Source organism: Gopherus flavomarginatus, chromosome 4 (genome assembly GCF_025201925.1).
Source record: "Gopherus flavomarginatus isolate rGopFla2 chromosome 4, rGopFla2.mat.asm, whole genome shotgun sequence".
NCBI classification, from domain to species: Eukaryota; Metazoa; Chordata; order Testudines; family Testudinidae; genus Gopherus; species Gopherus flavomarginatus.
The window spans coordinates 125434307-125461630 of NC_066620.1; the positions used below are offsets into that span (position 1 = coordinate 125434307).

The window sequence follows — 27324 nt, forward strand, 5'->3', positions numbered from 1 at the left end:
GTCTGGACGTCATCTATTCTGTTTTCCGGAAGTGGGGTTTTCCCAACGTAGACCACATTCCTGATACCGTGGACCAACCGTCTACTCTACACCTTTCCACCATTCTCACTGGTCCACAGGGTCCTTCTCAAGCTCTGTAGGGGACAGTGCCCACCTGATCATGATCGCTCCAGCGTGGCCGAGGCAGCACTGGTACACCATGTTGTTCGACCTCTCAGTGGCAGACCCAATTCCCCTGCCACTCTGGCCGGATCTCATAACTCAGGACTTTGGCAGACTTCACCATCCAGACCTATAGTCTCTTCACCTCACAGCATGGTTGCTGCGTGGTTAAGCCGGTCCGAGTTACGTTGCTCTGTCTCGGTCCAACAGGTACTCTTGGGCAGTAGGAAGCCTTCCACTAAGTCCTGCTGGTGCGCTCAATGTAACACTGTCCTCACGCAGGTACCAGTTCCTACTGTCCTGCACTACCTTTGGTCCCTGAAAGAACACGGCCTAGCGGTCTCTCCATAAAAGTGCATCTGGCAGTGTCATGGTATAATTCCCCACTCTGAACCTTAGCGTCCACAAGATGGGGTACCAGCATGAATTCCTCTAAGCTCAATTACCAGCTTAGAACCTGCAGCGCTGCCACCAATCAGGAATTCCAGTGCCTAGTACACTCTGGTCCCCCTAAAACCTTGCCTGGGGACCCCCAAGACCCAGACCCTCAGGATCTTAACACAGGGAAAGTAAACCCTTTCCCTCGCCGTTGCCTCTCCCAGGCTTCCCCTCCCTGGGTTACCCTGGAAGATCACTGTGATTCAAACTCCTTGAATCTTGAAACAGAGAGGAAAATGCACCTTCCCTCCTCCTTCTCTTTTCCCCTCCCAGATTCTCCCTGAGAGAGACAGTAATTCTAACACAGAGAGAATTTAGTCTCTCTCTCCCCCTTCCCTCCTTTCTCCCCACCAATTCCCTGGTGAATCCAGACCCCGTCCCCTGGGATCTCACACCAGAAAAAAAAAACAATCAGGTTCTTAAACAAGAAAAGCTTTTAATTATAGAAAGAAAAAACAGTAAAAGTTATCTTTGTAAATTTAAAATGTAATAGGTACAGGGTCTTTCAGCTATAGACACTGGGAATACTCTCCCAGCCTAAGTATACAGGTACAAATTAATATCTTTTCAGCAAAATACCAATTTGAACTCCTTTCAGCCAAATGCACATTTGAACTCCTTCCAACCAAATACACATTTGCAAATAAAGAAAACAAACATAAGCCTAACTCGCTTTATCTACCTCGTACTCACTATTCTGGATCTATAAGAAACTGTATCAGGGAGATTGGAGAGAAACCTGGTTGTACATCTGGTCCCTCAGCCCCCAGAGTGAACAACAACCAAAATCTAACATCGCACACAAAAACTTCCCTCCCTCAAGATTTGAAAGTATCCTGTCCTCTGATTGGTCCTCTGGTCAGGTGACAGCCAGGCTCACTGTTCCTGTTAACCCTTTCCAGGCAAAGAGATATGAAGCACTTCTGTTCTATTAACTCTTACTTATCTTTTTATGACAGGCAGCCATCTCTGCCTCCCACCCAGGGGAGGACGGGTGATCAGTCTTCTCTCACCCCATGGTTTCGAGGTTCCTCAAGGGCTTGGAATGTTTGTTCCTGCAGGTTAGATACCCTATCCCTACCTGGGACCTCAGTCTGGTTCTAGCCAAGCTTATGGGTCCTCCTTTTGAACCACTAGCCACCTGCTCACTGCTGTACCTCTCCTGGAAGACAGACTTCCTTATCGCTATTATTTTGGCAAGGCGAGTATCCGAGCTTCGGGCCCTGACAGCGGACCACCCGTATACGGTGATTCATAAGGACAAGGTACAGCTGCGACCACACCCCACCTTCCTCCCTAAGGTGGTGTCTGCCTTTCATGTCAATCAAGACATCTTCCTTCCAGTCTTCTTCCCGAAGCCGCACTTATCGTGTCGGGAACAACAGCTGCACTCCCTAGATGTCCGCAGGGCTCTCGCCTTTTATATCGAAAAAACAAAACCTTTTCGAAAGTCACCTCAGCTCCTTGTAGCGGTGGCAGACCGGACGAAGGGCCTGCCGGTTTCCTCCCAGCGAATTTCATCTTGGGTGACGTCTTGCATTCGTGCCTGCTTTGATTTGGCTCATTTTCCAGCTAGCCACCCCACTGCCCATTCTATTCGGGCTCAAGCTTCATCTGCTGCCTTCTTGGCCTATGTTCCCATCCAGGAAACCTGTCGGGCAGCTACCTGATCATCGATTCACACCTTTGCCTCACATTACGCATTGGTTCAACAGTCCAGAGATGATGCAGCTTTTGGCTCAGCAGTTTTGCATTCTGCAACATCTTGCTCCGACCTCACTGCCTAGATAAGGCTTGGGAATCACCTAATTGGAATCGATATGAGCAAGCACTCGAAGAAGAAAAGACGGTTACTCACCTTTGTAAATGTTGTTCTTCGAGATGTGTTGCTCATATCCATTCCAAACCCGCCCTCCTTCCCCTCTGTCGGAGTAGCCGGCAAGAAGGAACTGAAGGGCCGTTGGGTCGGCAGGGTATATGTCCAGCGCCATAATAGCGCCACTCCAGGGGGCGACGCAGCCGACCCATTGAGTGTTGCTAGGGCAAAAATCTTCGGACGAACATGCACGCGGTGCATGCACACCTAATTGGAATGGATATGAGCAACACATCTCGAAGAACAACAGTTACAAAGGTGAGTAACCATCTTTTTTTTTATTTGGGGATGCGAATAATAAAGGAAACATAATTACATCACAACATTTGTCTAAATGGGTTAGGTTTTGTACAGAGAAAAGCTGTTTTGTATATTGGAAAGCTACAAACAAAACTCTGCCCCAATTCCAAGGGAAAATATGGTTTCCATGTCATGCATCAAGCTTATCCCGATTTTAGAAACATGAAGAGCTACAACCTGGAGCTCTATTCACACTTTCACAAAGCATTACTCACTAGATCTAGCATCCCGGTCAGATGTTCAGTTTGGTAATGCAGTACTACAATCATTATTCAATTAGGACTCTGCATCTCAACTTACAGAGATTGTGGTACTGCTTATCTAAGGAGGGAGGGGGCATGAGAGCACTGCTGCAGGAAGGTTCCACTGTCAGAGCTGCATCACTGGATATCACTTGGGCGGGAATGTGCAAAGTCCATTTGTAAGAATTTGGGTTATAGGTGAATAATCTTTGTCTGATTTTAAATGGTTGTATTCTTTTTGTAGGTCACATTGGAATTCTTCAAGCTACACAGATGACACAGGAAGTTACAATAAGAGATTTAGAATCGGAAACATCTAGATTAAAAGAGAAACTATCTCAGATGGAAGAGGAAAGAAATCTATTGCAGAGCAAAACACAAAGTCTGGATGAAAGACAAAGGCAGCAGATTCTGGCAATGGAAAAGGTAAAAACAAACAAACCACGGTTCTTTCTATTTTAGATAAGCAAAACAGAAGCCTTAGAATTCTAACTGGAAATATTAATGAAGTCTGAAATATCTTAACTCCTTTAAAAAACTGGAGTGTCTGACTGTATGGAGCAGCGATAGCACATTACACTGCCCTGTGGGACACATATGGTACTGCCAACTTTTCAAGTTACTAATGTAGATCATGTGCATTGCATAGTTGAAAGTGATAGTTTCAGCTGAGATGATGACAGAGAGGAGGTGGGTGCAATGTTATCCAAACTGATTTCTGGCATTTGCTGTGCTGCTTGATTCTTGAAGCAGATTGCCAATAATCTTCCTATGTGTCTCATCTCCCAGAGTGCCCTCATGAGGTGGGAATGGGGCTGAGGTCAAGGAAAAATTGAAAATCAGTAAGCCTTGAGAATGTACATTCAGGTACCCAATAGGCCCATGACAGGGCAAATATAGCAAACTAAAACTTAAGCTATTGTAAAATGATTCTTTAATTGTCTCTTTCTGTTCCCACCAGTTAAGATCATTATGATGATATAGATTACATATAAAGTAATGGTAATATACAAAAACCTGTAGGAGAACACTTCAATCTTCCTGGCCACACAATAGCACATGTAAAGTAGCCATCTTACAGCAAAAAAATTTAAGGACCAGACTTCAGAGAGAAACTGCTGAGCTTCAGTTCATCTGCAAATTTAACACCATCAGATCAGGATTAAACAGACTGTGAATAGCTAGCCAACTACAAAAGCAGTTTCTCCTCCCTTATGTTCACACCTCAACTGCTAGAAGAGGGCCTCACCCTCCCTGATTGAACTAACCTCGTTGTCTCTAGACTGATTCTTGCCTATATATTTACACCTGCCTCTGGAAATTTCCATTACATACATCTGACAAAGTGGGTATTCACCCATGAAAGCTTATGCTCCAATACATCTGTTAGTCTTTAAGGTGCCACAGGACTCACTGTTGCTTTTTACAGATCCAAACTAACACGGCTACCCCTCTGATATAAAGTAATGTTGTCCAGAAACACATACTGGTTTAAACTATCAGAGAGGTAGCCGTGTTAGTCTGGATCTGTAAAAGCAGCAAAGAATACTGTGGCACCTTATAGACTAACAGATGTTTTGGAACATGAGCTTTCGAGGGTGAATACCCACTTTGTCAGATGCATGTAGTGGAAATTTCCAGGGGCAGGTATATATATGCAAGCAAGCTAGAGATAATGAGGTTAGTTCAATCAGGGAGGATGAGGCCCTGTTCTAGCAGTTGAGGTGTGAAAACCAAGGGAGGAGAAATGCAAACGGATGGACATCATACCAAATGGACTAAAGGTAAAAAATCCACTGCTATCTATATACTACACAGACCACAGTGAGAGATTATGCCATACTCTATCAAAGAAACCTGAGGAACCACCTGATCAGCATATTATACAGCAAACAGGAAAACATCAAAAAAGAGCTCTCCAACTTGGAGACTCTCATTAATAACCAAACTTCCATACAAACGGACTTCACTAAAATAAGACAGGAGATCTACATTACTTGCTTCACCTCTCTACAAAGGAAAAAGGACTGTAAGGTGTCTAAACTCCTACCTGCCACACGGGCCACAACCGTGGTACCCCCAACCCACCCAGCAATATCGTCAATCTATCCAACTACACGCACAGCCCAGAAGAAAAGTCTGTCTTATCTCGGGGACTCTTTCTGCCCTGCCACCCCCACCAACATGATACAGTTCTGTAGCGATCTGGAAGCCTACTTTCACCATCTCCGACTCAAAGAATACTTTCAGGACAACACTGAACAGCGCACTGATACACAGGTACCCTCCCACCAACAGCACAAGAAGAAGAACTCCACATGGACTCCTCCTGAGGGTCGAAATGACAGTCTGGACTTATATATTGAATGCTTCCGCCGACGCGCACAGGCAGAAATTGTGGAAAAACAACATCACTTGCCTCATAACCTAAGTCGTGCAGAACGCAATGCCATCCACAGCCTCAGAAACCACCCTGACATGATCATTGAAGAGGCTGATAAAGGAGGTGCTGTTGTCATCATGAACAGGTTTGACTACCAAAAGGAGGCCGCCAAACAACTCTCCAATATCAAATTCTACAGGCCACTTCCCTCAGATCCCACTGAGGAATACACTAAGAAACTGCACCATCTACTCAGGACACTCCCTACACTAACACCGGAACAAATCAACATTCTCTCAGAGCCCCAACCAGGGTTATTCTGTCTACTACCCAAGATCCACAAACCCGGAAATCCTGGATGCCCCATCATCTCGGGCATTGGCACTCTCACTGAAGGACTGTCTGGATATGTGGACTCTCTACTCAGCCTCTATGCCACCAGCACTCCCAGCTATCTCTGTGACACCACTGATTTCCTGAGGAAACTACAATACACTGGTGACCTTCCAGAAAACACCATCCTAGCCACCATGGATGTAGAGGCTCTCTACACAAACATCCCACACACAGATAGAATACAAGCTGATGATGCCACAGCACAACTGGCTGCTGAGCTCTGTGCCTTTATTCTCACACACAACTATTTCAAATTTGATGACAATATATATCTCCAGATCAGTGGCACCGCTATGGGCACCCACATGGCCCCACAATATGCCAATATTTTTATGGCCGACCTGGAACAACGCTTCCTCAGCTCTCGTCCACTCACGCCCTTCTCTGCCTATGCTACATTGATGACATCTTCATCATCTGGACCCATGGGAAGGAAACTTTGGAAAAATTCCATCATGATTTCAACAGCTTCCACCCCACCATCAGCCTCAGCCTGGACCAATCTACACGGGAGGTCCACTTCCTAGACACCACAGCGCAAATAAGTGATGGTCACATTAACACCACCCTATACCGAAAACCTACCGACCGCTATGCCTACCTTCATGCCGCCAGCTTCCATCCCGAGTACATCACACGATCCATTGTCTACAGCCAAGCCCTGAGGTACAACCGCATCTGCTCTAACCCCTCAGACAGAGACCAACACCTACAAAATCTCCACCAAGTATTCTCAAAACTACAATACCCGCACAAGGAAATTAGGAAACAGATCAACAGAGCCAGATGTGTACCCAGAAGCCTCCTACTGAAGACAAACCCAAGAAAGAAATCAATAGGACTCCACTGGACATCACATACAGTCCCCAGCTAAAACTCCTCCAACGCATCATCAGGGATCTACAACCCATCCTGGACAATGATCCCACACTTTCACAGGCCTTGGGTGGCAGGCCAGTCCTCGCCCACAGACAGCCTCCTAATCTGAAACATATTCTCACCAGTAACTGCACACCGCACCATAGTATCTCTAGCTCAGGAACCAATCCATGCAACAAACCTCGATGCCAACTCTGCCCACATATCTACACCAGCGACACCATCACAGGATCTAACCAGATCAGCCACACCATCACCAGTCCATTCACCTGCACATCCACCAACGTAATATACGCCATCATATGCCAGCAATGCCCCTCTGCTATGTACATCGGCCAAACTAGACAGTCTCTACGGAAAAGGATAAATGGACACAAATCAGATATCAGGAATGGCAATATACAAAAACCTGTAGAAGAACACTTCAACCGCCCTGGTCACACTATAGCAGACCTTAAGGTGGCCATCCTGCAGCAAAAAAACTTCAGGACCAGACTTCAAAGAGAAACTGCTGAGCTTCAGTTCATCTGCAAATTTGACACCATCAGCTCAGGATTAAACAAAGACTGTGAATGGCTTGTCAAATACAGAACCAGTTTCTCCTCCCTTGGTTTTCACACCTCAACTGCTAGAACAGGGCCTCATCCTCCCTGATTGAACTAACCTCATTATCTCTAGCTTGCTTGCATATATATACCTGCCCCTGGAAATTTCCACTACATGCGTCTGACGAAGTGGGTATTCGCCCACGAAAGCTCATGCTCCAAAACGTCTGTTAGTCTATAAGGTGCCACAGGATTCTTTGCTGGTTTAAACTATGTTATGTTGTTTGAACAACCTTCTTTCTGACTTTTGTCCTGAGAGGGCATCATAATAAGGAATTTCCTCCTTGCCTCACTGCACACCAGCACTAGTTCAAAACTAAAATAAGAAAGAAAAAGGACTGATATCCAAAAACATGTTTGTAGCTCAGAAAATAATGAATTGGAAATTGCCTCTAGATCTGAAATTTCTGCTTTTTTTTAACATGATAAAATAGAGCAAAAAAAGAGACAATAGATTTAAACTTCTTATACTTAGTCTATAATTGAAACACCTTTTTGAGTATAGTTTAAAGATCTGGTTTAAGGGTATTTATTCTATGCTACATATATATGAAGTATAATTGTTTTTGAGTATTTGTGTAAAACTTCACTAGTTTTTCCTTTTTTACCTTTTTCTCCTTACTGAGATAGACAAGTACTTAAGAATAGGTGATTTGCAATTTTTTGTCGTCTGGCTTTTACAGAAGGTAAATGAAGCAAGGGAAACACAACGAGAGTATTATGAGAAAGAGCTGATAAAGCTGCAAACCAGATTGGAAGGGGAGGCTGCACAGTTAAATGAGGCTCATTCTAAGACTTTGGAAGAATTAGCATGGAAACATCACACTGCGATTGAGGCTGCACACAGCAATGCTACCAAGGAAAAGAAAAAGCTGCAACTGGTAAGTTATGAAGAAAACAAGTAAGAAAGGGTGTTGAGCCAAACTATGAGAAAATGGATAGCATGTATTCATTCCCTTATCCCTTATTCTCCTAAGAGGGCTTGACTCTGGTACATTTACATTTGTAAAGAATAACAAAGGGCATTATAGTGCTCTGGGGTCCTTTTATATACAACCGTGCACACTGCAATTCCTAAATGAAACATGGACGAGTTGAGGTTGATATAGCAGTCCTAGTTGTGTTAGCTAACTTGCTATTGATTTAAATAAATGTATACAGCAAAGCCATCATTGGACCTTTATAGTTACGAAAAATAGTATATTAAAGATTACTCTTCAAACTTTTGTGGAAAAGTGAACATACTTTTGACAAGATGCAGGAGCACTATGTGTTGCCCATTGAACACATGGTTAATCTCAGGATAGCTTCCCCCCGTCCTTGCACAAGTGTTTGGAGAAAGAACTATGGGCCTAATCCATAAATCAGTGAAGTCACTGAGAGTCTTTCCATAGCCTCAGTGAGATGTAGATCTAGCTGTTTATTAGTGGCTGCATGGCACACAATGGAAAGAAAATGCTTTTGATAGAGCTCCAGATCTAAAGTTGTAGGATTGGGTTGAACTTCAAGCTAAAGAGTTTTTGCTGCTGCATTATTGCATTGTTAAAATATGTTTGTTTGTTGTTATGAACACTAATACTGAAGGAGAATAATTTCTGACTGAAATGGTTTTCCTTTAGTATTGAGTATTTCCAATATTTTTCAGTGCCTGCCTGTTCTGTATTGTATATGGATTTGGCCAATTAAAATATCTGTAGGCCTTATAGGTGGATTATTTTTGTAGATTTTCTCAACTGTGCTTTGCTCCCATCTGCTTTCAGTGTTGTTTTATTGTACTTGTTTTGTTTGTTTATTTGTTGGTCTTATAAATTATTTTAGTTTTGATTTTGGAAGGTGTGCAGAATATATGGGGGTTCTTAAAATATTTTCACCAAGTCATTATATTGGCTTATATTAGAAAAGACCTTTGTTTGTTAGAATGCAGTTGTTGACATGAGGAAGGTGGATTTGACTCTCTGGGAATAGAGAAATGAGAGAAATGTTAATAAGCTATGGAGCCTTTCAGCTTTAGGTCAGCAATGGGAGTCCAGCAAAGATAGGTTGTTGCTGAAAATTGTAGACATCTAATGGTTTTTAGTGGCCTTTGCAAAATGAGAGAGTCAGGGTAGCTGAGGCAATATCTTTTATTGGACCAGCTTCTGTTGGTGGAAGGTACAAGCTTTCAAGCTTCATGGAGCTCTTTTTCTGGTCTGGGAAAGGTAACCACAGTGTCTAAGCAAAATACAAGTTGGGACAGATTGTTAAGCATAAGGAGTTGACACATGCTGTAGGACACTATTTAAAATGAAATGGACAACTAGGGGTTAAAATTGTCATAATGAGTCATAAAAATAGTGTCTCTGAGTCCATAGTTTTTTGTGTCTAGCAGAGTTATGAATTTAAGTTCCTAGGCTATGGAGTGATTGCTTTGTGAAAAGTGTACACCCATGGGTGATAGGGTGCTTTTGTCTTTTATTGTTTTCTGTGTGAATTCATTTGAGAGCATGATAATTGCCTGGTTTCACCCACACAGTTACCATTGGGGCATTAATTCAACAGAAACACTGGTTGCATTACAACAATTTGTTACAGACCCTGCTGCCTGCAAACCCTTAATTGCCCACTTCATTTTAAGTAGGCTTCTATAGCATGTGTAAACTCCTTAGGCTTACCAGTCTAACCCAACTTATATTTAGCTTAGATACTCTGGTTACCTTCCCTACAGTTGAAGAAGAACTCTATGAAGCTTGAAAGCTTGTACTTTTCATCAACAGAAGTTGGTCCATTCCTCACTTACCTTGTCTCTCTCATACCATGGGACCAATTTGGCTACAATAACACTACAAACAACTTTGAAAAATGAGTTATTGGACCTGTGTCCATATCACAAATGTCCACCTTCATTGTGGGCTGACTTATTAGGGAGCCTCAGTAGAGGATAGGGACTGAGTCAGCATAGAGACTGAACTACTCCCTTGTAAATATTACCTGTCTCATGTCTAACGTGAGACAAGAAGTCCCTGCTGATGCCTTTGCAAAGATATACTGTGCTGTTGGAGGGATAGAGGAAGGAAGACCCCAAGTATACTTTTATGGAGAAAGTAGGAAGATAATGTAAAGAAGTAAACGACAAGAGGAGGAGGAAAAAGGAGTGACAGTACGGTGAGGGGTGGTATATGTATTGAAAGGTTTATTTTTTATTGTAAATTGTATCTTCTAGTATGTTATCGGCAGAGCTGGTAGCACCTACATTTTATATCACCTGGTACCGTTTTCAGTTGCTAATAACTTTGCCAAACTTCAGTCATTAAAGGGGTGAAATTTTCCATGCTGGGTGTCTACCTCAGGCTGAAATTTTTTTTTTTTTTTTTTAAGTATCAGGAAAAAAATCAACCAATTCTGATGATCAGATTGGGAAAAAATGTATTTTTTCTCTCTTTTTAAATATGGGATACAAAAGTTAAAACTATTTTCTTCATGCTTGGGGAAGAAGGGCTGGAAAATTGTCAGAGATGTTGCCCTAGTATCAGGGATATGCCTTTTGTTATTCCCGTGAAAAGATGTCAAATTTGGACAAGTTATCATTTATGTAAGAAAAATCACAATTGGCACATGTTCAGTAGAGACTGGCTAGGATTTTGCCACTAAGTTCTTCAGATACCATCTGCATGGAGCATGCTTCATCTCAGGAATTCTGGACTCCCGTTGCAATGGCTGCTGCTAGCTTCTGTGATTGATGTGGTGCTGGACATCAGAACAGAGAGAAGAAAGACAGTCTCCCCAGTGCTCTCAATAGCACTTCCTCCCCACCACACCCCCAAAGCAGCTTGGAATAGGAAAACCTGAATTAGATGCAGAGGGGACAAGAGCTGAGCTAGAATGATGGAGTAGGCTTGGGACAAGGAGCCAGGGGGAGGAGGGGGCTGAGACTAGCTGGAAAGAAGGATTGAGAGGCAAGGTGGAGATAGAGACTGAGATTGAGAGCCCAAATGGGAGGAAAGACTGGGACTTGGAGAGGACACTGGAGTGGGAGACTGAAGTGGGCTGGACAATGAGGTTATAAGAGTAGGAAGAAGAGAGGGGACTAGGACAAGATCAGGCTGGAAGGGTGGACAGAGGAAGAAGAGCCTTTGTCCACTGGACCGTATTCCCATCCAGAGCCTGGAATGAAACCCAGAATTCCTGAATCTTATCATTCCTCTGCTGTCAACAAATATCTGTGAAACCCACTGGCAAAGTGTGCGTCTGACTTCTCTCTAGTGCCTGGTCAAAGTAAAGGATAACAGCCTACTTGTCCTCTGTTAGCTGAAATGGTAGACGTGTGCTGTGGACCTAAAGATTTCAGTCCTACTGATGACCCATATAGGCTGTCAATATGATTCCACATGATGGAATTTTTTTTCAGTTTTTTGGGAACTAGGAATTACATCCACAAAACGTATATTTTAAGAAAGTTAAGATTGCAAATTGAAGCACTCAAAAATTAGGAAATGCCTGAATTAAGACTTCCTGTGCAACCTTAATTTGGCCCCTTTGTGCATTTTTATTATGATAAAATCTTCAATTACATAATCATATGCTCCTTTTTCCACAGAACCCCCACCTCATTTAGTATGCAGTATGGGCCATTCTGAAAATGAATCGGAGTTGTATACTGACAGATACTGTTGTCCATTAGACTCTGCCTCATTTGTTGCAGAAGTTGGAAGGTGTGTGGTAACTGAGGCAGGGACTGCAGGAAGAGAAAGGAGGGTCTCAAAGTTAAGGCAGTTGAATGCTGCTCTGGAGCATTCGATTCTATCCCTGCCTCTCTTACAGAGTTCCTATGTGATGCTGGGCAAGTCACGTAAACCAGATTTTTCACAGCTAGTCATTAATTCTGTGTCCCATAGTTTTTGATTGCCAGACCCTGGGGACCCTGAAGCCTAATTTGCAGAAGTGCTGAGCACTCTCTCCCACTGATGTTAATGGGATCTGTGCTTTCAACATGTAAAGTGGGCTAGAATTTTAAGTTCTCTGAAAAATCAGATCCTACGCATCTCAAATTGGGCATGCAAAATTAGTGGACACTTTTGACCTTAATTTCTCTGTGTCTTAGTTCCCCATCTTTAAATTGAGAATAATGTCACCCCATCGCTTCACGGGGATGCTGTGAAAATACATAAATTATTTTTTGTGAACTTCTGAAATACTATAATGATGAGCACCATAGAAGCACATAAGGAAATTAATAGTTCTATCTTCAGAGCAGGGTTTGAATAGTGTGACTAAATAAAACCTGGGGCTACACATTGAACAATAAGGATAAACAAAATATTGAATAGCTACTTATATTGAATATCTGCAAAAGTAAGGATGGCAATGCTATGACCCCCCCTCCACAATAACCTTCTGACCTTTCTCCCCAGAACTCCCTTTGGGTCAGGCCCCCCAGTCTGAGAAATGCTGGTCTCCCATGTGAAATTTGTATAGTGCAGTACTCAAAAAAATATATATTTCATGGACGAGAACAGATTTCATGGTCCATGATGCGTTTTTCATGGCCATGAATTTGGTAGGGCCCTACCTATGCACTAAATGAGGTGGAGATCCGGTGGAGAAAATAGTATGTGATTATGTAATTAAAGATTTATAATAATCACAAGGGGGGCAAATTAAGGTTGTATGGAAACCTTTATTCTGTTATTTCTAACTTCTAAGTGACATGATGTTGCAACTTTATTGTTACTGTAATGTAAGTTTTGGACCTAGTACATTTAAAATATGTTCCACTGACATTCGAGCTAGGACTCGTAATCCTTTAAAATGATTTTTTTTTTTTTTTTTTTTTACTTTGAAGGCTTTCAACATGGCTGTGACTTGAAGTTTATTAAAAGCCCATTTTTGCTGCTGTTACATTTTTGTATGTTAAAATAATCTTGTGACATTGCATTATTATGTACTGGAATAATATTCCATTTTGTCACATTTGTGTCCAAATTATTAATAAAACACCAGTCTTACAAATAACTTTAGTTTTTTTAAAGAGTAAGGATTCCAGCACAAACATATATGGCATAGGTTTATGAAACACTGGTGTAAGTCACAGATTGGCAGATGCAGAAAGGCATACATGCAATTATTTATTACTGATATTTCATCTTCTAATATTTGTGTTATTATACAAGCTGGGGCCTCTGATTAAAATCAGGGCCTTCTCAGGCTAAGTGCTGCATAAACATGGATATAGTTGCAGTCCCTCCCCCTCAAAAAGTACAGTCTAAAAATGTGAGTAAAGTACGAGGGGAAGGGGTGAAAGGTAGACCATCAAATATATACATTTTCATTACATGAATATCATTTTAGATGTGTGAATTTATTTGCTGGTTTTTTAGTTTTATAATGACATAAAAATTATTGACTTTCCCCAACTGCAGCTCAGCTGTCTGTCTGCCCTTTTGCCCAGCCATTAAGGTTTTACTGCTTCCTTTCATGCATTTTATATAGACATTAAATACTATGTTATCAAATTTAAAACTCATGTTTGACACAATTTAAGGTCCCTGAGTTGGTGGAGCCCACCTATATGCAAAACTGAGAGTCTACATTTTTGAATGCTTTGGGCTAATTCACTTTATGGTTTTACATACTATTATTTTTATCTTATCATCAACAAGGGATGTGGACTAGAAAGTACACAAAAAAGCCATGATCTCCAGAATAATGGGCAAAACTTACCCCTATTATAATTCCTTAGAGAGAAGAGTTCTTTCTATGAGTTAAAAGCTGTAATGACTACTAAGAATGGATGTATTTTTTCTGTTTTGTTCTGTTTTCTTAAGGAGTTGGAGCAGCAATTTGAAAAGGAGAAACTACATCTGGAAGGGGATAAGAATCAGCTTAGACAGCAGTTGGAAAATATGAGGGAAGAACTGACAACAAAGCTGACTTCGGCCAATCAGGAGGCAAGAATTTTCTTAGTCAAATCAGCTCACTGTCATATGCGTTAGCCCACATTTAATCAGTAATGATAGCTTATTCAACTAATTTTATGAATCGGATATTAGACTGAGTCGATGCTGTGGGGCCTTTTTTAGCTCATTGTCTATTTAACGTGAGTTTTCCCAAAATATAATTCACTTGACCACTGTCAAAGTGTGATTTTTTTCTTTTTCAGTATATTTTCCTACAAATTAGTGTAGCAAAAGGAAAGGAAACTAAGGTACAAAACTATGATGTAAACAGCTCCATTTATCTCTAATCTGCTCATGTGCAAATCAAGTACGGTACTTACTAAATTTCCATGTACAAAATACTTCAAGAGGTAATTAAAGAGAAAAGGCCAATCTTTCTGGTGACCCAAATTACGGTAATTTGTTTACTGTAAACTGTGGCTAATTTCACAGCATGCAGATCCTTTTTAACGTTTCCTGGAAAAGAAGAATTGAACTCTTTTATTTCCAGTAATAAAATTATCCATTATGATACAATATATAGTAATGTATTCCAGGCTACCTTAATATAGTTTTAGTTTGTATTTAAAATGTGACAAATTGGTGGTTTCAGTCAGTTTCTTAGTAAGTTAAATGTCTGCGTTTACATCCAACCAAGTCTTGACAGAGAAACTCCCGGAGATGGTTCTTTCAGGTCAGACATAGTACACTGCTTTTCATTGCTGGATGCTCCTGAACTCTGGCATTACTGAACAGTTATGGGAATGAATATCTTTGCCAGTAGTTGCAGCCTTTTGAGATTGGGAATGGAAGCTTGATCTCTCTCTTGCCAGTTTGAATGCCAGAATGCCACTGAGCTGGCTGCTTTAATTTTATCTCAGTATAAAAATAATTTTCAAGTTGCTAACATAATCACTTGTGGTATTTGTTTATTTTGCCACTTCAGTAGAAAGCTTCCTTATCTCCTTATAGTGCTCCATGAGGGGCACTTTCATGCTGTCATTCCAATTTGGTTTTCTTGTTCCTGTTTTTAAGCTTGGAAAATATGATTATCTCTCAGTAACAGAAGCTAAAACTTTCTATATTAAATTTAATTCTTACATTTTTTTGCTTATGTGTTCATATCAGGGGTCAACTAAGTAGAGCTGAAGGGGCTGAAATTTTTATTTAGTGAGAATTCACCTTCATTATCCAGCTGCTACCAAACAGAGAATATCACATTTCAAAACAGATTATCATTCTTTATTTAGAAAACACAAGTCTAATCCACTAGAGTAGCTAGTTTACTTTATTCTAAGTTTTCCTTTCTTGTCTTGACTTAGTAAGTACAAGAGACTGATGCTCTGCTTACAACAATAATTTACTTCCAGACTTTCATAGGCGAAACTGGGAAAGGGTTTTTAAGAGGTACAATGCTGCATTTATTTTCTGTAATTAGTACAACACTGAATATTCACTGATGCAGAAGAAACTTTCTTGCCAGTTACATCCTTTTATTTTGTCTCTAACTTTCCTGTTAATATGTTTACATTTTAATAATATTTTGGCTCTTTACCTAAAGGGAAGTATATATTATTACCCTTTCTCTTCATAATGCCATCTGCCTGTTAGTCATGGCCAAAGATAGCAACTCACTCATGACCCTATACCAGGGGTTGGCAACCTTTCAGAAGTGCTGTACCAAATCTTCCTTTATTCACTCTAAGCTAAGGTTTCGCGTGCCAGTAATACATTTTAACATTTTTAGACGGCCTCTTTCTATAAGTCTATAATATATAACTAAACTATTGTTGTCTGTAAAATAAATAAGCTTTTAAAAATGTTTAAAACGCTTCACTTAAAATTAAATTAAAATGCAGAGCCCCCCAGACCGGTAGCCAGGACCTGGGCAGCGTGAGTGCTGCTGAAAATCAGCTTGTGTGCCGCCTTCAGCACCTGTGCCATAGGTTGCCTACCCCTGTCCTAGAATGTTCATAAAGACAGGCAATGTGGGTGAAGTAATATCTTCTTTTGGACGAATTTCTGTTGGTGAAGAGAGAAGCTTTCAAACTTACAGAGAGATCTTCTTCAGGTCTGGACTCTGTGCAAGAAGAGCTCTGTGTAAAATCATAAGCTTGTCTCTTTCACCAACTGAAGTTGATCCAATAAACTATATTACCTCACCTACCTTGTCGCTTTATTGTCCTACAAACATAGAGATCACATGCAGTCCCAGGTTATTGAAGTGTTACAGTTTCATCATATGTCTGTGTGCTACACAGTGTGAAAGCTCGTTGATATGTTAAAGAAGTGTTGAAATGTGAAGGTGGTAAGCAGCAACGTATACATTTACAGCAGGAACAGGCAGCGTACCAGATTATGAAACTGATATAGAATCAAGTAATACAGTACCTTGAAAAAGCTTATTATAAGAGAGCTCCATAATTTCAAAACACCATCATTTGTAACACATAATTCATTGATAAGCAATTATCTTTTGATAGCTTTGAATAACTTAGGACCTATTTGGAGGAAAAAAGAGATCATCATGTGACTACTTCTGTATCTAATATTGTAGAGGTGCCAAATAATTAACTTTTGTGTCACCATTTCAATTATAAACCAGTATTGTCAGGGATTTCTGAGAAGTAGTAAAAAGTTCTTTCAAACTGAAACTTTACCAACCAGGTGTGCAATATACCTGAAGCCAGTGTATCATTATACAGTACTTTTAATTTTTTGTATTTAATGTTTCCTTGGGAACAGTTGAGAAACAGAGTTGGTCTTACTGTTTTTGAGCAGCCATGCAAAATAGTAGTGTGCCATTCATCCCTCTGCAAAATATAAACAATTTATTTCCTCCATGGTAACCCGATTATACTCAGGCAGAACTATGGATTTTGGGTAGAGTTAGGGAAATATTTCTTTGAAATACACCCTGAACTTAGCTGACTCTTTTAACTTTAAGTGTGTGTGTGTGTGTGTGTGTGTGTGTGTGTGATGGTAGTGGAAAGCGGGCATCTTTAAGGTCTGTCCTTTACTCTCCTGTTGCAGAAGTGGAGCCCTTCAGCATTAGCTGCTGGCTTATTTCAGTTCGTATTGGTTTAATGTTTCAAGGATATCTTTCCAATGAAAATGGAAACTTTTTTTTAACTAAAGTTGAGATTCACATGTATCCCCAAATCAGAGGGCCCATTGTCACAGTCTTTGTGAGGTTGAAACACTAATGCTCTACAGAAAATCAGAAATATCTTGCATCTATTGATTAGATAATTTGTTAAAAAAGGAGAGAAATAAAAGAAGAAATATACTTGTTTTTACATGTTTTCAGAAATTGTTTGCTTTTTTCTAACATGATCTTTGCCATTTTTAGCTGCTAGTCACAACTGATCCTCTTTGTATCTTTTATTTCATAATGTTTATAAAGAGACCAAGTTATTGACAATTAAAAATAAGCTACTGTTTATAAAAAGTAATGTATGTTAGAAAAGGAGAGACAGAATGAGAGAAGAGAAACAGCTCTTTTGGTTTTGCCTCTTGCATAATAAAGTAAATTTGCATTTTTGTTTTAATGTTTTATTTCTTTAGCTTCAGCTCCATCAATATTAACTGAAGAGATTTCTACATTGCTTCTGACAGATAGGTAGCTTTACCAATGAAAATAAGGCCTTCTGGTACCTCCTGTTTCTGCTCTTTACTCATCTCAGCACTTGTCTTTCTCCTTCCACTTTCTTTTTGGACTGCCTCAAATAGAGTCAGATATGTACAGAGCACTTAAGTTCTTTAATTTTTTATTCATCTTCCTTGTTTCTCAATTTAATTTTCTTAGCTGTATCTCTAAGGGATGACTGAAGTAAAGAAGATAATGGACAAGAAAGCAGTTAAGTAGAAAAACCATAGTCTTATAGTTTGAGCTTATCCTTGGCCACCTTGGAAACACTTTTTACTTCCTGCCTCAAGGCCCTGTGTAACCCTTAAGGACCTGGGCAGATAACTGGCTCCTTACCCGGAATCTGAGACAAAGTGAATATTATAACAAGGAGGCCCCCGCAGAAAAGCCTGATGATACTTTTTTTTTAAACCAATGGTCCAGGGCAGATAAGAGACTAATGCAGTTTTCCTGTTATATTAGACTTTTAAAAGAAGTCCCATCCCACCAAGAGGGGTAACAGTTATAGTGTTCGTCAACTATAGATCTTAAAATGTTGTACAAAGGTGAATATGTATCATTATTTCTATTTTATATTTGGAGAAACTAAGGCACACAGAGATGAAGTTACTTGCTGTGTGACACTGAACAAGTCAGTGCACCTTTCTGTGCCTCAGTCTCTCCATCTGTAAACTAAGGGTAATGATACATCTGTGTAATTGGTTCACCAGCTTTGATAGTAGTGCTGCTCTAGACTCTGTCATTGCTTATCAGTGCCTGTAGAGTTGGTTCCAGAAGATACCGGTAGTTGGAAACATACGGGTCAGAAAGTAGTTTCTCATCAGTGACATCCTAATCAGGGATCCCTGAATGTTTGCTTTTTTCTGAAAGGGCTAAGAGTTCATTTTCACAAACTATAAATATTGACTGGACTCAAGAGCAACAGCACTAAATTGTTTCCATAGTGCAAATATAGTTCCATGAGTTTGCTTTGTTGCTTGAATTGCAACCGGAGGGCAGTGTTGAAACTACAGTAAGCAAAATTTAATTATTCAGATTGAAATTTCTCTAGGATACCAAGGTTAATGCTGTGCTTCTTGCAAAAATTGTTTTGGGATTTTGTAAGGACAACTAGTATTCAGGGCTTCAGTTTTACATTATTTTCAAAAGATTACAGGCACTTTCAGTAACATCTTTATCACTATGCTTGATCATTGGTTTGTTATTGCCTCAGATGAAGAATCGTCTCCTAATGAATCAAAAGTACAATCTCCTGTGACATCTAGGTTTCCTTAGAGATTTCTATCCAGTTGTGAATTAGACAAAACTCTGTTTAGTTAATACATCATCACTCATCATTCTGATTTTGATGAACACTTTTTTCCAGCTAACTAATTCAACCGTGTTTTTATTGTTCCTGAGACAAAGTGGGTGAGGAAATATCTTTTACTGGACTAACTTCTGTTGGTGAGAAAGACAAGCTTTTGAGCCACAGAGAGTACTTGTACAGGTATGAGAAAGAAACTTCCACCTTTGATTTTGCTGTGACACTGGGACAGATTGTTTAGCATAAGTAGTTAGTATGTGTTGTAATCAACTATTCCAGATAGAGTGGCCTATTAATACCTCTGCAGTCATAGGACAAAAAGAGGAGGTTATAGATTGTTGTAATAAGCCATAAATACAGTGTTTCTGTTCAGTCCATGATTTTTGGTGTCTAGCAGAGTAATGAATATGGCTAGCCCCCAGGCTCGTCTTTTGAAAGAGTTGAGCAGGATTCCTTTGAGGATGCGGACTGATAGGTCACTTTATGAAGTGTGTTCACTCATAGGTGAATAAGGTGTTTTTGTCTTATCATTTTACTGTGTGAGTTCATATGAGATCGTAGTGATTGTCTGGTTTCACTCACATAGTTTTTGGGGCATTTAGTGCACTGGATGAAGTATACCACAGGTTTGATAGGCATATGTAGGATCTATGGATCTTGGAAGGTGTGTTTGGGTTGGGGGATTGTTAATTTACATGGCTGCAACTACACATCATTATTCCTGGCATTCTTGGACTTGGCTGGCTTTTAGTTTTTTTTTGGTTTCAATTTGTAATACATTTTTAATAAAAATAACAACTAAGGAAACCAAGAGACTAAGAAGCAAAGAAAGACCCAGAACAAGAGGAGCTGAGGTGTCTTCTTTTCATTGATACTACTGCGTGTGTATCAAAATTTATGAGAAAAACCTAGATAGGATATGGAAGTCCAGAAAACAAATTACTAATAACTGATCATCTTTTCCTCTTTAATGTTGAGGAAAAATACCAATAACTGTTGTTAATATTAGTAATTGTAAATAACTATTAAAACGTAAATATATATCTTAATTCTGTGCCCCAAATATTGAAGCCAAGTTTACTCATATTTGTAAAATAAATATTTGTGGACTACTATGTCACATTGCTCAGGGTTAACGATTGCATGCAGTAACTCCTCACTTAATGTTGTTGTTATGTTCCTGAAATATGTGACTTTAGGTGAAACAATGTTAAGTGAATCCAATTTCCCCATAAGAATTAATATAAATGAGGGGGTGAGGTTCCAGGGAATATTTTTTCTCTCTCTCTCTCTCTCTCTCTCACACACACACACACTCTCACATACATACACACTCACACACACGCACGCACGTTTTAAACAAACAATTTAATACTGGTACACAATGATGATGATCGTGAAGTTTGGTTGAGGTGGAGGAATCAGAGGGTGGGATATTTCCCTTACTGCTAAATGATGAACTAGCAATTGGCTGAGCCCTCAAGGCTTAACTCTCTCACTCTGCAAGGCAGCAGGAATGGAGGGAGATATGCACATTTCCGTTAAGTACACTGCCTTGTTAATTAGATCAGCTTGCTGAGACCACAGCTGCTGCAAGCTTCCTTGGATCTAAGCCCTGCTCTATGGAAGATGGGGTAAGTGGGGTGCAGGAGCAGCGGGGAGGGGGACACCCTGACATCAGCCCCCCTCTTCCTTCCCTCCCCCCAGCACAGCAAGCAGGAGTTTCGGGGAGCAGCTCCAAGGCAGAGGGCAGGAGCAGCACATGGCAGTGGGGGGAGGGACACAGCTGAACTGCAGGCAGCTGCTGCACAGGGAACTTAGGGGAGCGGGGAGCTGCTAGGAGGCTGCTGGTCCATCCTGGTTCCAAGTCCCCACCAGCTAGCTGCAGCGGGCTGCTCTTCCTGCAAGCAGTAGACATAGCAGGCAGCTGCCAAACCACGTTAGAAAGGAGCATTACACAACTTTAAACGAGCATGTTCCCTAATTGATCAACAACGTAACTACGAAACAACATTAACCAGGATGACTTTAAGTGAGAAGTTGCTGTATTTCGTACTGTACACTTGAAATGGAGGAATTCTTAAGGTCACCATTAGATCCTTTTCTCTTTAATTTCTTAACTTCTAACAATTTGAAGTTTTTTTCAAATGAATTTAATGTAACATTCTTGTAGTGTGTTAGAGATTTTTTTGTATTAAAATGTGTCCTGATTAATGGTTAAAATACGTGAAGTAAGGGGGTGGAATTCCCTATGTCTGTTGCTTGATCAGGGGCTTACCTGAGCTGTTCACTCAGTCTTCCATCACTTTTATTCCTTTGGCTGCTCTTTTTGCTGTAGCTTAAGTTCCGCTTGGTGATTCTCCTGTTCCCCAACCTTCCACTCAGCTTCTGCTCAGACCCTGGGGCCACAACCAAGTTTCACCCTTCCCCTCTGTCTTTGCTAGCCTTTTGACAGAGGATGAAAGTCCCATTGGTATTTCACCTGTTCCCTGCTGCCCCCGCTCATGATTGTTGCTGCTTCTGCAGGGACTCTCCTGAGTACTTCACCTGCTAATTCTTCCCCCCTGCCCCGCCCTCGTTGTTGCACCTATCATTGGGGCCAACGTGACCTGTGCTGTTCTCTCACTCTGCTGTCTAAAGCTACCAGGTCCCAGGGATCCCCTTGGTGTCATGTTTTCAGTTCAGTCTTTTTTGCCTTAACTTCCTTAATACAACAGCACTGAACTATGACACCTTGCTTACAAAAAGTGAGACCAGGCTCAAGAGGAATAGAACAGCACCTGCTATGCTTTCACAGTGAGAAGGAGGACAGGGAGTCTAGCTACAGTGAAATGGGGGAGGAGAGGGAAGGAATGAGCTAGCACCCAGAGAACAAGACCATATTTGGTCAAAATGAGAGTTGGGGACAGGCAGAAACAGATTGCAGGTGCAAAGTGGCCCAGGCAATACCAACGGCCAACCCATTTTTCATATGTTCTTACCTCAATTCTTTGCTACGTATCCCTAGTTCAGTCCCTAAATTCCACACCCCATTTCAGAGCACCGCTACTTCTTGGACTCTTACTGCTTGTCTGGGTGCCACCCTGGCAGTTTGACCCCCAGAACACTCTAACTTGAGCCTTTTCTATTTGTATTCTGTAAAATTCCTCACAAAATGTTTCAATGTGTAGGTTTGGATACCTTTTCCTTTAAAGGTATTCAGTTAATCATACAAATATTGTAAATTTAAATATGTAGGAGGAATTCTGCCTGTCAGTACATGAAAATAGTCATATTAAAGAGAAAATCTGATTTACAAGGAAGAGAATAGTATTCACTAAAGTAAAACCCTTAGGCTATGTATACATAGGGATCAAAAACTCGTGCCTGGCCCTGGCTTGTGGGGCTCTGACTCCAGGGTTGAAAAATCACTGCATAGATGCTCGGGCCCAGGCTGAAGCCCGAGCTCCAAGACCCTGCAAGGGAGGAGGATCCTGGATCCTGATCTCCAGCCTGAACCCAAATGTCTGCACAGTGATTTTTTTTAGCCCCCGGCCTGAGCCCTGCCAGCCTGAGTCAGCTGACCTGGGCCAGCTTTTGCCATGTGGTGGGTCTTTTATGCTTGTGTAGATGTATCCTGAAAGTGAAAGATATGAGGCTGATTTTGTTTGGTTGCCATTAGTAATAATTATGAAAATTATTGTATTTCTTTATATTGTAGTTGTGTCGTCTACAAGACCTAGTAAGAAAAAGTGAACAGGGCCTTGGTACTGCAGAAGGACACATCTCCAATCTTCAGGAAACCCAGGAAATACTCCAAAAAGAACTAGAGTTAACCAGAGCAAGGCTGAGAGAGACCACGGATTCATTGTATAATGTTGAGGTAACCACATGATGGGGAAAGCAATTGATTTAAAACACAATTAGTGTTTTCTGACTGTTTTTTAAATGTCAAGACCTGGTACAACAGATATATTAAACAAGTGGCTTCATATAGCCCTATTAAAAAAAAAGTTGATTTTTTTTTTGTTTTCCATTTCAAGTCCTAAGACATAAAAATTAGATATGAATATTTTAAGGGGTCCTTTCTGTTATTAACTGAGTGTTGCTACAAATACATCTTTCTCTAGCTAATTGAAATAGTACTGTAAACAACTCTGAGTAGCTGTATTGGAGCTAGAATTTTGTGTTTAACTCTTGTCGATTTTCACTTCATGTGCACTCAGACAATGAAATAATAAACTTTTAATTGACGTCCTTTTTTAAAGTTTTCTTTTTAAAAGTGGAAGATATCTGTGACAGACTGAGTAAGAAAGTTTCAGCAAGCATATGTGCAAAGGTTCACAATTATTGTAGAGTGAAAAAAGGTGTTAGGAATATTCCTTCTCTTGAAACTGAATTCAAGAAAAAAACAGTTATAATGTTTGGTAAACCTCTGAGTTAGTCTGTAATATAAACATATAATTTGTTTTTTGTTGTCTTGTGAACTAAATTTGCTATAGGATTTGCATCTTAAATTATGTGTGCGCGTATGTATGTGAAAAGACTCCTTGCCCCCTCAGTTAATTTCCTTATAAAAACCTACTGAGGCGTCACAGAAATGTAGGCTATTTAGAGACCAATTTCCTTATTGTGTACTGTCATATTTTCTTTCCACTAATTTTTATTGAAAAGGAAAACAGCATTTTCAGCATTTATTTGGTTTTGTTGTTTATTCCCTATCTAAAATCATAATTCCCTATTTGTGATGTCATACATGGTTGCTATGGAAAATATCCTTTACATAGAAAATCATGTAGGCAGATGCTTAACTTTAAATGTGAATAATCCCATCCCCTATTTAGTAAAATGCTTGTCTTTGCCAGGGCCCAATGTATAAGATTAAAAGATCCAATGTACAGGTTGCTAGTTTAGTACTAACATCTTTTTTGTTCCAACTTGTAACTTTCAGATAACCACTGTGCATTCAGAAAGAATAAGCATCTGAAATTTAAATGTTCACATTTAAGGAATGGTTAGTACTACAATTGTCTCAGCAGGTTTTAGAATGTATTGGTTAGAGAAGAGCGAATACTGCAAAAAATGTGCCATGAATATTCATTAAATAAAAAAAAAAAACTGCCGATACTCTCCATGTGCTTTGTGTGTTGGCTTTTCATAAGTAAAGCAAATGCTGCTGGCAGTAATGTTTACTGATGAAGTTTAAGTAAATATTTCAGAATGTTCACAGAAAATGAATTTTGAATTCCTCATTACAAGTGTCCACCACAAATCTTGATTATTATAATTATGCCTTGCCAGGCAAGGAACAGAAAAACATAGCATGTGAACTTTGTATCTGATCAAAAGAGCTCAAATTTTGAATTTCAAGTGCTGAATAATTGCAGCCAACCGCTCACATATGATACATACAAAGAAACATTACTTGCATAAATAATTCCTTGAAAAATTTCAGATAAGTACTAAATTAAAAAAAATATTTTTGTCAGAAATGTAATAACAGAAGCATGATTCAGATAGATCAAATATTTGTGGAACTGAAAATAACAACGAAAACCGTCTTCATTAGGAGTCAGATTTTTTAATTATTTTATTAATTATTTTATACTTTAACCATGTTAAAATAAGGCACCTGAAACAAGTGTTTAATGACCAAAAATGTCAATTCCAGTTGTATACACTGGCAGGAATTTTATTTTGATTCAGAAAAAGATTTCTGTTAAAACATTTTTTTTGCAGCTGGTGAGTCTCTTATAAAGTTTATATTTTCAGGGGGAACTAGAACAGGAGAGACAGCAGCATGAAGCAAAGATTTCTGCCATGAGGGAAGAGGAGAAGATGAAAGTTGACAGAATGGCTCGTGACCTAGAAATAAAATGGACAGAAAATCTTCGGCAAGTGTGTTTTCTTTGTTTTAAATAGGAAAGAAAAGCATGCATTAAATGCAACAAGTCATTATTAATGCAATGTACAGCAAAGATTTTTGTAATTATATATGCGTTTCAAATTCACTTCTCAATAAATGCTTCTTAATTTTTATTTTTATGAAAGGCTAGATCGTGTTTTAGTTATGTTACTTTTGCTTTCAGACAGGAATATAGTAAACTTCGTGAAGAGTTGAGGCTTCAGCATGAAGAGGATAAAAAGGCAGCCATGACTCAGCTCTTGCAACTGAAAGAACGCGAAAAAAATGCTGCCAGGGATGGATGGCAAAAAAAAGTGGAAGATCTTTTAGACCAGGTAACTAGAATGGCTAGTTCAGTATCAGAGGAATGTTATAATTTGGATTTAGGCTGCTGATGGTTTACTACTGACTAATTGTATGAAAGCAATATAAAACTTGTTTCTAGGCATAATTTGGATGATGGTAACTCATTACAGATTACTCAAAAATAACAATACTGATTAATGAGAAATTTTTTCTTAGTCATTAAAATGATGAGAGAGAGTATACTCTTTTTCCTTGTGTTACTGAACATGAAGAAACTGTTTTCATTTCTTTGGTATTCTTATCCACGCTCTGTGGATTTCTGGCGCTCTACCTATTAATGTTTCTTGTTGTAGGTATTTATGTATGTTATATTCCTTAGTTAGTTTTGTAATTATTTGGAGGTATCATACATGTTTATATTGATGGTACAGTAGAAACCATTAAAAAAGTCAAAATTTTCCAATTACCAGTATCACCGCACATTTACTACAGCTATTTCCTGCCCTAAATATACGGGGGAAACTGTAGTAATCTCAGATGCTACTGTGTGGTAATCTTTCTAAATGATGGCTTTTTAATCGCAGCTACTGTGTGTATTCATGCTAATATTTACTATAATACAGTGCTTTCCCCCTGTTAAATCATTCACACACATTCTTTGTTTTATACTTTCTTGCAATACCGGTATTGGATGAAAAATAAGGAAAAGAGAAGGACAAACATAATTTTAATGACAGAAAGGAATAGCTTTTTGGAAATGATTTAATAAACACATGTTATTTTTGTGCCTGTATTGTGACTGCTTCAGCCATGGCTTCAACTTTGAGAGCTCAAAAACTTAAGTGTGCAGTTTTGTGCTCGCAATTAATTATGGGTGCGTATGTTAGTATTTCCCCATCTAATTACCTGATTTTATATACTGTAGGAAAGTAAAGTTTGTAAATGCTATCATTTGTGCCCATAAAGTTGGAGGCTTCTGAAAATCTTGATCTAAATTATTTTTTTACAGCTTTGATGTAATCAAGGACTTTTGTTTCTCATTTTTTAGTTTATTCTCATTTTGAGTAGTATTATTTTCGAAGGCTCATTTATTCCCATTTTTTCAGCTTGTAAATGTCACATTCTTAGTTACATTCCCAAAAGGAGCTCAATTTAAAAAGTGGTACATCAGCCAAAACATGTTAAACTTTGTGTGGGTTTTTTATTTGTGTTAAAAAATACTTCATTATGTTTAAGATACTTAACAAGATGTGTTGTAATTAGGGCTGTCAATTAAATCACAGTTAACTCATGCAATTAACTAAAAAAATTATTGTGATTAAAAAAAATTAATCATGATTAATCGCCATTTTAATTGGAGTGTTAGCTGATATAGTACCAATTGAAATTTATTACATATTTTTGGATGCTTTTCTACATTTTTAAATATACTGATTTCAGTTACAACACAGAATACAAAGTGTACAGTGCTCAATTTATATTACTTTTGATTACAAATATTTGCACTGTAAAAATGACAAACAAAAGAAATAGTATTTTTCAGTTCCCCTAGTACAAGTACTGTAGCACAATCTCTTTATCATGAAAGTGCAACTTACAAATGTAGATATTTTTTTTTGTTACGTAACTGCACTCCATAACAAAGCAATGTAAAACTTCAGAGCTTACAAGTCCACTCAGTCCCACTTCTTGTTCATGCAATTGCTAATGTAAACAATTTTGTTTCTTTTTGCCTGAGATGATGCTGCCCACTGCTTATTTACAACGTCACCTGAAAGCACAAAGTTTCACACGGCACTTTTGTAACCGGCATTGCATGGTATTTACGTGCCAGATATGCTAAACATTCATATGCCTCTTCATGCTTCGACCAGCATTCCAGAGGGCATGCTTCCATGCCGATAACACTTGTTGTTTTTTAAAAATATGTGTTAATTAAATTTGTGACTGAGCTCCTTGGAAGAGAATTGTATGTCTCTTTTTCCAT

At 39.4% G+C, this 27324-nt stretch overlaps 1 protein-coding gene across 6 annotated transcripts in view; it reads left to right on the forward strand.

Annotated features, from left to right (window-relative positions):
* Nucleotides 1–27324, forward strand: part of FAM184A (family with sequence similarity 184 member A) — a 211234-nt gene that overhangs the window by 87331 nt on the left and 96579 nt on the right. For all 6 annotated transcript variants that reach the window (XR_007773883.1, XR_007773884.1, XM_050949491.1 and 3 more), the window contains exons 4-9: nt 3263–3444; nt 7965–8162; nt 14082–14204; nt 22848–23009; nt 24899–25024; nt 25220–25366. Coding sequence is in view for 4 of the 6 variants with exons in the window: in XM_050949491.1 (XP_050805448.1) it covers nt 3263–3444; nt 7965–8162; nt 14082–14204; nt 22848–23009; nt 24899–25024; nt 25220–25366 (938 nt within the window). In the remaining 2 variants the exon portion in view is untranslated. The remainder of the gene's footprint in view (nt 1–3262; nt 3445–7964; nt 8163–14081; nt 14205–22847; nt 23010–24898; nt 25025–25219; nt 25367–27324) is intronic.